The 14,584-nt window shown below is 42.3% G+C and overlaps 1 protein-coding gene across 2 annotated transcripts in view; it reads right to left on the bottom strand.

The window, feature by feature from the left end:
* ANK3 (ankyrin 3) overlaps positions 1 to 13,598 on the bottom strand; it is a 679,472-nt gene extending 665,874 nt beyond the window's left edge. For both annotated transcript variants that reach the window (XM_057734351.1, XM_057734352.1), the window contains exon 1: positions 13,490 to 13,598. In XM_057734351.1, coding sequence (XP_057590334.1) covers positions 13,490 to 13,546 — 57 coding nt within the window. In that variant the 5' untranslated portion in view covers positions 13,547 to 13,598. The remainder of the gene's footprint in view (positions 1 to 13,489) is intronic.
* Between the last annotated feature and the right edge of the window lie 986 nt (positions 13,599 to 14,584).

Below are 14,584 nucleotides of genomic sequence, written 5' to 3'. Positions count from 1 at the left end.
CCGGAAAACAACATGTGCTAGTTTTGACTGACACCTTACCACAGTGTGGATCTCAGAGCATAGAGAATTTTTTTTTTTTTTTTTTTAGCATAGAGAATTTTTAAGCAGGTAGAACTCTTACTGGTGAGCGGGATACTCAGTAGAAGTAAAATGATTTGACAAAGTACATGTATATTCTGAATAATAGACTGAACCAAAATTTTTCAACTCAGACAGCAATTCATTACACTGATTCTTCAAACACCTGGAGGATTTCAGGCTGATCAGTTCCACGTATCGAGATACTCAATGCAGACTTAAGTAGACATTCACACAATCTAAGCCATGCCATTTCATGGTAACAGCTTTGAAATCCAACCAGACTTTGCAAAATGCAGCATGGAGCCACAAGAAGATTTTAATTATTGCTTATATACTTGCTCTACTGGACCCAGTAAACTGAAATAGCAGTTTCCTGGCATTCCTAATGCTTTAATAAGATTAAAAGTTGCCAAAACCTCAAAGAGATACTAAAAATCTCAAATCTCTTAAGGATCAACTTTAAAGTATCCAATCACCGCTGAGATATGATTTGCTATTGCTTATATTTGGCAAGATGCTAAATTAGTTCACTGGAAAAGCTATCATACTGAAAAAGAGCAGTACATTTAAAAAACAATATAAAAAAACCCCACCGTAATGTTTGTACAGCACTAAGCAATCTGAATTAAATAAACTGCCTTAGCATACAATTTGATGCTTACAGCTCTGAGATGGATAAAGTAGGCATTATCATTATCCCCATTTTGTAGATGAGGAAACCGAATTGCAGATGAGTCCAGAATCACACTTATGAATCTTACTTTCATGTTATCTTCTGACTTTGTGTCCCTTCCACTAGATAGCGATGCTTCCCTTTTCTTACTATTTCCTTTAAGTTGTTGAGAAAGATAAAACGCAGCATTAAAATCATTTCTTTGTTGTCAACATTTTACTGCATGCTACTGTAGATGAAACTCTTACACAAGAGCTCTACGCTTTCCTCTGCATAACACAGGTAAACCTAAAATTCTCCTCTGCATACTGCTCACAAACAGGTGGACACTGGGATCGCTCACGATGTAATAAATTTCTCTCCAGCTCCTACACCTATCATTTAAATCATTGGATGACCTTCTTATCCCAGAAGAGTTTGCCTGCTGAATACAACATCTCCACGGGAGTGATGGATAAACACTTTCAAAGGCTAATTGTTCTGCGTTGCATTTTTAACCATTATGACTTTCTTCAACAGGAAGGATAGTTGTTGTTACAAAAATGTAAAGTATGTATAAGACATAAGTATAACCATTTTATACAACTATCATTTCAGAAGGATCACAAATAGTGAGTTGAAAGTGAAGGTAAATTAAAAAGCACAGACTGTCATACAGAGCAAAGTAAGCCAGAGAGAGAAAAGCATGTATCATATATTAATGCACATATTTCTCCCTCTCCCTCTCTCCCTCTTCCAGCAATGGTCACCCAGTTACATCCCACCTCCCTCCACAGCAGCAAATAACCTTGCTCGTGTCCTCCTGGAGACCTACAGGACACATTCCAGTGTCCAGTGTGGGATGAACTGGGAGATTGGGATTGACACATATACACCACTATGTATAAAACAGGTAACTAATGAGAATCTACCATATAGCACAGGGAACTCAATGCTCTGCAGTGACTAAACAGGAAGGAAATAGAAAAAGGAGGGGATATATGTATACGTACAGCCAATTCGCTTTGCTGCACAGCAGAAACTAACACAACATTGTAAAGCAACTATACCCCAATTAAAAAAAAAAAGCAATCTATTCAAAATGTTGATCAAAGCAGAGGTCAGGGTGATGTGGAGTCAAGAGCCAAGAAACACAGACAGGCTCTAGGAGCTGGAAAAAGATAAAGATAAGGATTCTTCCTAAAGTCTATAGAAGGAATAAATCCCGCCAACCCGTTTTGGACTTCTGACCTCCAGAACTGCACCATAATAAATTTACGTTGTTTTAAGCCAAAAAAAAAAAAAAAAAAAGTGATCTACTATACTTCAAACTTAACTTGGAAAACAAATATTACAATAGAAGGGGATATATCTGCAAAAACAAAAAACAACAACAAACCCCACACATTCAGATAATTTTTAGATCCTTTAAGGATAATAATATACATGCAGAGAACTATTTGTAGATATGATAGGATATTGTGCACCTGCTGAACCCACGAAGAATAAGGATAGTTTGAGTGTTATTTTAGAATTATTTAGTACTATGTTACGTTAGAATTCTGTAAAAACTGATAGAACTATATGACATACCAGTTGCTATCATCCAAAATACAAAATTAAAAAAGGAAGTTAATTTTTAAGTTATACCAACTCCAAAGTACACTACTGTAAACCTTTAAGAAGAAAAAGATGCTCTCTGTGTAAAATTTACTGGAAACTTTAGACACCAATCCAAATTTTATTTTGCTTGGAACATTCACCCCATTTATAATGACAACAAGATCTCTTTTCGTTAAGCCTAATAGTAACAGAATTGATCATTTTAAAAGGTATTCAAACTACATGAAGTCACAATGTGTTGTTTCCACTTCGCTTGCAGAGGGCTGGCTCAGCCGGGCTCAGGGGCGCCCGGCACACTATTATTTGCTTTCCTTATTTATTCCCTTTCCTCTCCTCAGCCCACTCCCACACACTGGGCCCCACAGGCAGTCATGCTAACGTGCTTAACGAGTCCCTTATGTAAGTGTTCTCACAGAAGTCTACCGCGCTGTGCTTATGAATGTTTAATTCACATGAATGATAAATACACCTCACACACTCCCCTTTTTCACCAAGCACTATATTCTTCAGATCCATTCATGATGCTTTTGTTTACCTCATCTGTGCACCTGTCATTCTCCCTCTCCCGGCAGTGGTCACCCAGTTACGTCCCACCTCCCTCCACAGCAGCAGATAACCTTGCTCGTGTGCTCCTGGGGACCTATAGGACACATTCCAGTATCTGACTGCAGGAATGGAATGGCTGGGTCACAGAGTAACTAGCCAGTTAATTTGCTTAAATAATGCCAGACTGCTTTCCAGACAGCTGCAGGAGACACGCTCCCACCAGCCACACGCAAAGTTTCCTCTTTACTGCCCCCCACCCCGCGCCTCGGCTTTGCCACTTATTAGCTTCATAGGGACCATGAACGAGTCTACCCCTGAACCCTGGTTTTCTTTTCACTAAAATTAGACCATTCACCCCAACTGCCTGATGTGGTTGTTGTGAGGCACAAATGTTTTAAATAACATGAAAGTACTTTAGGGAATATAAATAGTTGTCTACAAATGTAAGCAATTATTGCTGTAATTTTTGTTCTTACGATAATTTCTAATTATTCTGCATCCACGTGCCCCGCCCCCCACACACACACCTCTGTCAAATGAAAGGAGATAAGTGAATAAACTTGAAGCTTGAAAAATGAAACTTTGTACTGTATACCTAAATACTGAGGGAGATTGAAATAGATTGGGGAAAATACTTTTTCTTCTTGATTTACTTATCTATGCATTTACTTCATCAAATATTTTATTAAAGACTGTGTACTTGGCACTCTACTAGTAGTAAAATATAAAAATTTGTAAGCAACTATGCACCTAGTACATGAGCAAATTGTCCATTTATGCCTTGAATTTTGTACATAAATATTATGTACAAAAGACGTAATTACCTCAAAGTTGGTAGCTTCGGATATCACAACATAACAGCTATTTATTGAGCACCTACTGTATCAACGCATCATGTATATTTCCTCAAACACTTAGAACAATCATGCAAGGTGGGGACTTCCCTGGTGGCGCAGTGGTTAAGAATCCGCCTGCCAAAGCAGGGGCCACAGGTTCCATCCCTGGTTTGGGAAGATCCCACATGCCGCAGAATAAGCCCGGGCACCACAGCTACTGAGCCTGTGCTCCAGAGCCCACAGCTACTGAAGCCCACACATCTAGGGCCCATGCTTCACAACAAGAGAAGCCACCGCACTGAGAAGGTGCGCACCTCAACAAAAAGTAGCCCCCACTCCATGCAACTAGAGAAAGTCTATGAAGACCCAGCGTAGCCAAAAATAAATAAATTTATTTAAAAAATCATGCAAGGTGGATGTTATTACTCTAGTTCCTCATATAAGGAAACAAACACAGTTAAGTGATTTAGCCAACAGAGCAATTAAATGGTAATTAATTGGCAATACAGCCAGAAAACCCCAGTAAATTATTCTTAAGTCGAAGCTTCCTCCTTCTGCTCTACCTGATCTCCTCTTAAAAGATATGTTCAAAGATACCTTTTGCAGAGAGCAGACTATCATAGGAGCGGTAAGGATATGAACAAAATGCCACAGAAATTACAAAGATACAGACACAGTCCAACAAGAAACACTACCATTTATTTATATTTATTATGTACCCAGTGCTTTTATATGTATTATTTATCATCCTTATAAAAATTCTGTAAAGGAAGTATCCTCATCTCTATTTTCAAAGGTTTGGAAACTGAGATTCAGTTTACCAAGGTCACAGAGCTGCTAACTAGTAAAACTCAGACTAAAACACAGGTCTTCCTAACTCCAAAACCACGGTTTTTGACTAAATGAGCACTTACTTGAGAGTAATAGAAATGTTCTAAAATTAAGTTGTGGTGATGGTTTTCCAACTCTGTAAATATACAAAAAGTCATTGAACTGTACACTTTAAATGACTGAATTTTATGTATATAAATTATATCTCAATAAAGCTGTTTTTAAAAAACTTATTTTTCTCTTTATAACTATACTATCTTTTACAAGCTTGTAAAACCTTACTGACATCAATTTTCTTTCAATATCCACCTTTTATCCATAGTTAAAATCATAGTTTCAAAATTCTCTGATTAAGTACCTGCCAAAGGAACAGGTCTCCTGTGTATTTTCCCCTCCCCACATTCTGATCCGATATCATTCATCCTCTGGAGATGTCTTTTTTTTTTGGCACACGGGCTTAGTTGCTCCGCGGCATGTGGGATCTTCCTGGAGCTGGGATCGAACCCGTGACCTCTGCATTGGCAGGCGGATTCTTAACCACTGCGCCACCTAGGAAGCCCTGGAGATGTCTTTTTCTTGTACAGTTAAGCATACACTACCTTTTGATTCTACAATCCTACTCCTGGTATCTAATCTCCTACACACACACAAAAAGATGTGGATAAGGGAATACCTATGTCAACAAAAATATCTATCCAAAAATACTCACAGCAGTTTTATTCATAATAGCCAAAGATGAGAACAATCCCCATGTCAGATGGATGGATGCACAATCTGTGGTATAGTCATACAATGAAACGTTACTCAGCCACAAAAAAGAATACCTACAACAGCACAGATAAATATCAGAAACATTACGCTAAGGGAAAGAAGCCAGGCACAGAAGAAAACACATAGGTAAAGCAAATCTATGGGGAAAGAAATCAAAACAGTGCTTGCCTGGAGGGTTGGAGGGAGTTTAATGGGGAAAGAACACAAGTGAACTTCTTAGGATAATAAATATTCTGTCGTGATGTGGCATAATATTTGTAAGAGTGGGAGATCTGACACTTAAATTTGGTGAATTTTATTGTATGTAAGTTATATCTCACTAAAGGTGATTAACAAACTTGCACATACACCAAGACACACACAAAGGGAAGGGAAAAAGTCTGTTATGCTTAACTTGACCTCCAAAGAAACAGAACCTTAAAAGTCTCAGTTCCACCCTTCTAACATCTAATAACACAGTTACAGACCTCAGTGTTCTCATTTTTTAAAATTAATTTTTATTGGAGTATAGTTCATTTACAACGTTGTGGCAGTTTCTGCTGTATGGTAAAGTGCATCGGTTACACATATACATATATCCACTCTTTTTCAGATTCTTTTCCCATATAGGTCATTACAGAGTACTGAGTGGAGCTCCCCGTACTACACAGTAGGTCCTTGTTGGTTATCTATTTTACACGTAGTAGTGTGTACATGTCAATCCCAATCTCCCAATTTATCCCTCCCCCCCACTCCTTCCCCCCTCTTGTAACCATAAATTTGCTTTCTACCTCTGTGACTCTATTTCTGTTTTCTAAATAAGTTCATTTGTATCTTTTTTTTTTTTAGATTCCACATATAAGCAATATCATATGATATTTGTCTTTCTCTGTCTGACTTACTTCACTCAATGTGACAATCTCTAGGTCCATCCGGTTCTCTCGTTTCTAAGCCAGATAACTCAGGATCTACTTGGTATTTATTTTGTTCCCAGTGGAAGAAGAGACCTGATCAACCATTCTCAGTACAAGAGTCCTTTCTTTACTTAAAGTTCATTTAAACAGCCTACTAAACTATGACATTCTGAAGAGTAAAAACGGGTTCTTATTTGCCCAGGCTTCCCCATGTGTGCCTGATATCTGTTACGTGCCACATATATTTTGGATAAACAGATGATTGATTCAACTAAAAAAATTCAGTGCATTGCCCAGTGTGTAAGTGGTGTGCTGGAACTAGCTAATACCAGCTTTCAAGACAGCCAGCTCTGTACATCTCTTCCCAACTCCATATTCACCTCCCACTGGCAGTTTGCAATCAGCCACAATGGAAGTAGTCTGTGATATTGTTATTTACAATAAGAAACGTATATTTGGTCTTCAACCTGTTCCTGGCACAGTGTTCCTAAAACCCTTGGAATTTCCTATGCGATGAGAGCAGTAAAGGTGTCTTGTTATGTTAATGAGCTTCTGGAATGCTCCTCAGAAAGGGAGGCTGGTTGCCAGTAGAGCCAACCGCATGCTTAGAGGGCTGGGACTGAAAGTCCCCACCCACCCCACCCCCCGGCCCTCTAGGGAGGGGAAAGGGACTGGAAGTTGAATCAACTGCCCAATGGCCAAGGATTTAATCAATCAACCCCATGTAATGGGGCCTCCATAAAAACCCAAAAGGAGGGGGTTCGCAGAGTTTCCAGACTGGAGATGGAGGTTCCCTGGGGAGACACAGGGAGAGCAATGTCCTCCAAGAGGGCATGGAAGCTCTGAGCCCTTTCCACTGACTTTGCCCCAGAAATCTCTTCCATCTGGCTGTTGCTGAGTTACACCTTTTATAATAAACTGGTAATCTAATAAGTAAAGTGTTTCTCTGACTTCTGTGAGCTGCTCAAACAAATTAATCAAACCCAAGAAGGGGTCATTGGAACCTCTAATCTATAGCCAACTGGTCAGAAGCATGGGTGATAAGCTGGGCTCGTGACTTGCATCTAAAGTTGGGTAGGAAGGTGGGGGGCAGACTCCTGGAACTAAGCCTTTAACCTGTGGGATCTCACGCTGTCTCTGGGTAGACAGTGTCAGAATTGAGTTGAGTCGCAGGACACCCTGCTGGTATTGGAGCACTGCTTGCTTAATGTGGGGGAACCCCCATACACATACTGGAATTAGTCATCAAAAGTTATACTTTAACTACAGAAACAGGCAAATGCTATAAATCAGGACCTTTTGGTTTTGTTTTGTTTTTTGAGAGCCAGTTTACCAGCATATCACAGGTCATATCTCAAATTTAATAAAGAAGAAAAGGGAGGAGGAAAGGAGGGGGAAGAGGAAAAAGGTGAGAAGGAAGGGGAGAGGGAGGGGAGGAGGAGGAGAAAAGAAAACCTAAAGGACCCACAGAAGCCAAGCAGTTACCCCACTGCTCTCCACCTACTAAGTGAAGTGTCCCACTTTCACTCCCGTTCAAATCCCTTGCCTTTGGTGAGTGTTCAGCTACCAGCCCAGACGCACTAAGACGTCCTCTTGCTGTTTGCCCTTGGAACTAATAAATTCCTGATGCTCTAAGACATCATGAATTGCAAAAAGCACAATTTCTTTAAAATCAGATTTTCAGGGTAAAATAAATCACTTAAACAATACAGGAGGGTGGGAGGGAGTCGCGGGAGGGAGGGGATATGGGGGATATATGTATAGAAACAGCTGATTCACTTTGGTGTACCTCAAAAACTGGTACGAGAGTGTAACGCAATTATATTCCAATAAAGAGCTTAAAAATAAATGAATAAAATAAAATAAACAATACAAAATAAACTTGAAAGTTGCCAACATTTGGAAAAGTACCCTAACATTAGGAATGCCAAAATGAGTAGGGAAATGCTTCTATATCACTTTATTACTAATTATCTCTACCTCTCTTTTAGAGTTTATATTTTTGAATGATAGATTGTTTTAGCTGGACTAAACCCTAGAAATAGTTTATTCCAACTCTCTCCTTTTCCCAGTGGAGAAACTGAAGCCCAAGAGATCATAAGATTCTGAGGATCCAATGCTACAAGTTACTTGGGGATGGGGACTTCATTCCTGGCCTCCTGGTTTCACCATCACTGTTCTGCCCATTGCTCACACAGACAGGGGTTCCAATCCAGTTTCAGCTCTTATCAACCATAACTTGTACAGCCTGCCTGAAGCTCGGTTTCTTTGTGTATAAAATGAGGTGGGGTAATGACTCCTGCTCTACAGTTTGTTTTGAAATATATGGCGTCTACCAAGAGAGGCACAAGAAATCACGGCTGCTGAGACTTCCCTGGTGGTGCAGTGGTTAAGAATCTGCCTGCCAATGCAGGGGACACAGGTTCGATCCCTGGCCCAGGAAGATCCCACATGCCACAGAGCAACTAAGCCCCTGTGCCACATATACTGAGCCTGTGCTCTAGAGCCCGCGAGCCACAACTACTGAGCCCACGTGCCACAACTACTGAAACCCACGTGCCTAGAGCCTGTGCTCCACAAGAGAAGCCACTGTAATGAGAAGTCTGCCCACTGTGACGAAGAGTAGCTCTCTACAACTAGAGAAAGCCCGCATGTAGCAACGAAGACCCAACACAGCCAATAAATAAATAAATCACAGCTGTTATTAAAGATGCATGTCTTCTCTACCCGATTAAAGTATGAACTATTTTTAACACATAAGTATATTTTTTTAACTTTTTATTTCTTTATTTTTTACAATAAACTGCATATATTTAGAGTGTACAATTTGGTATCCCAGTCTTCCAATTCGTTCCCCCCCCAACCCTCCCCGCTTTCCCCACTTGGTGTCCATATGCTTGTTCTCTACATCTGTGTCTCTATTTCTGCCTTGCAAACCGATTGATTTGTACCATTTTTCTATAGTCCACATATAAACACATAAGGATATCTACTTGCAGCACTGTAGGTGCCAAAAAATTAGAAACAAGACAAATGTTTATTAACAAGGAAATTATGAACTAAATTATGGTCTATCCAAACTATGACTATTAGGTCACCATAAACAACAATAAATTAGATCACTTTCTCAGACAGTTCTCTATGCCTTTTGGTACACGTTTCCATTCTGTGGCACTTTTCAGGGGAGAAATTAGGAAGTACAAGTCTATTTCCTGATGCACCTCTCCTTAAATTCTTAGGTACCTTTATCTACATTTTCTTCCTTTCTTGATTATACACTAAAGGCCAAACTAAATATGAGGCACCTGATTAAATGATACCAAAGATCTACACGTGGAAAACTTGCTGGTGCTGGCACTCTGCAAGTCTTGTCCTATGTAAACTCAAAGTCACTTGGATTAGGAACTTCTTGAGAGTAAGAACCAAGACTCTGTGTACCTGGGTGTGCCTTTCACATGACAGGAGTGCAAAACACTGTCCATGTTGTAAATGCTGCTCCTAAACCTGAATGCTAGATCCTTCTCAACATTTACCGATCATCAAACACAAACTGAAAGCCTATTGTGTGTCAAGCCCGCTGTTTGATGCTAAAGGGCAAAGCTGTGGTCACAGAGCTGCTTTTTGCCAGATTCCATATAAAATGCCATGACGTGAAAAAAAGAGGGATAAGAGAAGCCCCACACCTGTAAGCAGATCCTTGGCATTAAGTCAGGGTATCACCCAGAGGAGCTGCGCAGCACAGAAATGTAGTTCCATGCTGGAGGGACAAAATAGCTGCTTATGAATCACCATAGTTATCTTTAAAACACTTTGGGAAACAGCCTCTCCAAGTCAGCCACACACAGTTCTTTAGCCTACACTGGCATTTAAATTAACTTCCATTCTGCCCCTTTCCTCTACCAGACCAGGTCCAAATATTCATGCCCTGCCCAGAAAACAAAATTTATGTTAGGGCCAATTTTTCAATATTTCCTTTTTCTTAATATCAGAAAATGGCAGGAACTGAGCATCATCTGATGAAAGAAATACCAAAATAATTTATTTCATATTTTAAAGCTCTAACTCCAAACACTACTTCACTTAATCTTCATTATTAATATAAATTGTCAAGTACTAAAGACAGTTTCTTCTAAGAAAAATACCACTTCTACTCAGTTCTGAAAACATGTAACTTTGATGTTACACATGATTGCTTTCTTCTCACCCTACAGAAGACACTTACTGATTAATCCATACAGGACTGTCCCAAGAGAGGAAATTCAGGAGTAATTTCCATAAAACACCAACAAATTGGTTCTATTTTGGTGCCATTGGTCTCACACCCATGGTCAAACAGGAACCTGATTGGTTCCTGGAAAAACCTATGTCCTTTTGAACAGACAAACCCACTGGAAGATACAGTTTGCCCACTGTATCAAACACAAAGGGACAGCGCTCAAGGTGTAATTCAACCTTGACCATAGATTTTGAAGATTTATCACATCCTCTAGGGTCCAATCAGGAAAAAGATACTCAAACAGAAACCACACCTAACTTTGATAGAACTTTTAATCTATAACTAACCACAGCTGTGCCTCTAGTACTTAAAAACAGCTAATAGAAAGCACACCATATCAAAATAACTTTTAAAATTGTATCATGCATAGAAGGTAATTAAAAAATCTTAAACTGTTTTCATATATTGACATGGGATGAAAATGAAAAATCTCAATTAAATGGCCCTACTGTTCCAGGTACCTTAGCATCAACGCAACATCTCACTGGCATTTACATTTGTAAGATCCAAGGGTAGAATTATGTGAACAACAGTCCAGTCAATACAGACATGGAAAGGTTACTTCAGATCCGATTAGATCATTAGTAACCTTGATCTTTTCAGAAGGGTAGACCTCAGTAAGTTTGGAGACATTGTAGCAAGGCTAAACATTCCACTTACAATTTATTAACTCAGAACCTTTCTTACCTAAAAGTGTCAGGTAGCTGGTTTCATCAGTTTGAGGTATTTATTCAAAAAAGTAACAATGCCATTTATATAAGCTAGGATTTCACATGATCACCAATTTGGATTATAATGACTTCCTATAACTACAGGAACACATTATACAAAAATATATAAACATTTTGTGTATAAAAAACAATGGATAACTTTTAAACATAGATGCTACTAACTGGAAATCAACCTAAGAACAACCACTGAGCGTCCAGAACAATTATATTATTTTCAATTACCAAAATACTATTTTAGAATTAGGCAAACTCACTTGCTCCACACATTAACGCTGTAAAAGGGAGGAAATCTGAAGTACTGAGTAAAGGAAAACCACAGCCCTAATGTAACCACTGCCACAAAAACGCAAACAAATTCAGAATCCACAGTGTCTCCTTGGATTCCAAAACACACCACCGGTCTTTATATTGTCTGAAGGACACTGAGCCACATTCCCTGCTACGGAGCTTCACATATCGCTATTCAGATCATGAAACTGATATTTATTTATGCTTTAACAAAAAGAACACTGAGAACCGGCATAAACAGTTCATCATAAATAACTATCTAACTACAGTCCAGATTCACAACTCACTTATTCATCCTCCACAGATTTGAGAGCTAACAGAAATCAGCCCTCTAGAGAAATCAGCTGGGTTGAAGATATTCAATGGGTTGCTTGATTTCAGTCTGTTTTTGTTTCACAGCTATGGTTCTAACTTTCTATTCACTTTCGATATTGAAAATTTGCTTCCTTAAAGATGCATCCATTTGAGCCCAGGTCTGCAGATTAGAAAGATGTCTGAACTGCTCTGCCAGCAATCCACATCCACTTTGAGACTGTCTCCTTCTGGTCTTCCTACTAGAAGCTTCTTGCGATGGCCCAGCCTCCTGGAATAAGTTCTGGTATAACCCTAGCATGTCTCCTGGCTGTGCTTTTACCAGAAAGGCGCCTCTTCCAAAATAAGACAAACCACACTTGATCTCAAAAAAGCAAAATGAAAACTCAGAATCAAGATAGCAATAAAAAACACCAATGGATTCTGTCAAGACTTAAAGAGTCTTCTTCTGAGGACTTCTCATTGACTCCTTGAGGATTTTTAGAAATGACAACTGAAAGAAAGTTATAATAGGGCTGAGATTTGTGTGTTTCAAGGGCAAATCCAGGTAACTTGAAACTAGGTAATCTAATGCTTTTAAGTTTATGCAAAGGTGCCTCGGTTTTTGGAACGGTAATATTTCTCTTTTTGTTTTTTTTTTTTGTTTTGTTTTGTTTTTCTAAAATAGGTAATGTATACTCATGGCTAAAAACAAAACAAAAAGTCCCAAAAGGTATGTGAAACTAAGTCTCCCTCCCACCTGTCCTCCAGCTCCCTTCCCAAGGACAACTACTGTTTAAGTCTCCTTCTGTAGGCCTTCTATGCACATGCAAACATACGAGAGTGTTTTACACCCATTATCCTCTGTTACACACACAGTGGCAGCTGCAAAATTGCTGCTAAACTCCTGTGGGCTTAAAGGTGGCAATCTGCTGAGAGGTGTGGGCTGGGAGGAAGGAGACCCTTCTTGAAGCTGCAGTTTTGCACATCACGCACCCAGTTTTTACGTCGTGGGTGTTTTACTTGCACGCCAAGGGAAGGCTCTCAAAGATTACGGGGGAAGGTAAACCCACTGCAAGCCACCCCCTGGCACTGCACCATATATCCGCACTGGCCTGCACTTTCTCTATGTCCCATTCTTTAAGGTAGATGTTGCATTCTTACTGGGTTAAATGAAGTATCTTGACTCAGCTTCAGAAAAGAGAAATAAATACATAAATAAATAAAAGTCTAACTCTGAAGGTAACTTTCAGAACCAGGTGATTTCCTTCCTCCCCGCCGACGTATGCAGCCGACTTAGCCCGTATCCTAAAGGAGGGGTTCGGCCTGGCACGGCGTCGAAGGGGCGAGCGGAGAACCCAGAAGCCCAAAGACGGGAGACAGAGGTGAGGGCGTCCCGAGCCCTGGGCCGCGCTTTTCTTCTAGACAAACGTTACCAAGCAGGAGCCCCACACCTTGGGGCCCCCGCTCCTTCCCCGGGATGCTCGCGCGCGCGCGCGCCGGGGCAGACGGCGAGCTCCCGCCTAAGCCCGGACCCCCAGCACCCGCCGGGATGGGGTCCCCTCCGCTGGCCTCGCCGGCGCCGCCCCCACCCCCGGCTGCCGGCACCCCCCGGCCCGGGCCCCCCGCCGGGAAGGACGCCACAGGTAGGGGGGCGGCGCGGCGCTCACCTGCGCAGGAGGGGAGCCCTCGGCGCCCGCGGGAGACGAGGAGGCGGAGGAGGCCATGTTGTGTGGCGGCGGCGGCGGCTCCTTCCAGGAACTTCGCCCTCCCCTCCCCGCCCCGCTCCTCCGGCCCCCCCAAACGTGGGATTTAGCGGAGAAAAGTTCGGCGACGGCTCAGGCACGCCGAGCGCGGCCCGCAGCGTCCGGCCCGCGCGGCGTCTCCTCCCGCCGCCGTGGCCGCAGCGCGCGCGCCAGGTGCCCGCCCGGGCCGGTGCGCTGGGGGCGGGCCCCGCTCAGGTAGAGGCGCGGGGCGGCCGAGCCCGCTCCCCGCTGGCCGCCCGGCCCCGGCGAGCATGCCCAGTCGGGCGGCGCGGGGCGGCGGGGCGGCGGCCGCACGGAGGAGCGGGGGCCCGGGGTGGGGGGGCTCTTCCCTGGGGAGGGGGCAGCGGAGGCGGCTCCGCGAAGGGACTGGGGGCAGGTCCTGTTTCCTGCGGGCTGCCGAAGAGAGTTCCATTGTAGTAGCAAACAATACTAGTACCAATAACAGTCAACTCTGATTATTGCTTAATTGATGCTTACTCAAGGGCTAGGTGAATAAAATCTAGGCAATTTTGCTTTCGCGCTTTTATTATTATTAAATTACAGCCTGCAATCCACGTAGAAGTCGTGTTTGCCAGGCAGACCGCTTCAAAACAACGTCCGTAGCCTCCCTTCCACCCCTCCGAGGTCCCGGCAGCACCGAGGTGGCCTCAGGTACCTGTCCAACGAAAATACAAAACTCTGGAGCAGCGCGAGGTGTGAGGGTGTGCGGCGGACCCTGAGTTTGACGCATCAAGGAAAAGGGGGCAGGACCTCTGAGTGTCCTTGTTTGCAGGAGCTCAAATGGCAAGACATTGCGGAGCTCCTGTCCTAGGGGACGGTTGGATTCAGGACGCTGCTCCCCCAGAACTTATTTGTCAGGTTGGGGTACCGAGCGAGGTTGGGGTAACTGCCCCTCACATGATGTGTCCCAAAGGAGAGCCCCACGCTGGATTCGGGAGAGAGGCGTTTCGACGGTGCACGGAGCAGGGCCGCGCATTAAATGACAGCCAGTCACCTTAG

Source organism: Hippopotamus amphibius, chromosome 5 (genome assembly GCF_030028045.1).
Source record: "Hippopotamus amphibius kiboko isolate mHipAmp2 chromosome 5, mHipAmp2.hap2, whole genome shotgun sequence".
In the NCBI taxonomy this organism is placed as follows: Eukaryota; Metazoa; Chordata; class Mammalia; order Artiodactyla; family Hippopotamidae; genus Hippopotamus; species Hippopotamus amphibius.
This window is presented reverse-complemented; position numbering and strand designations above follow the sequence as displayed.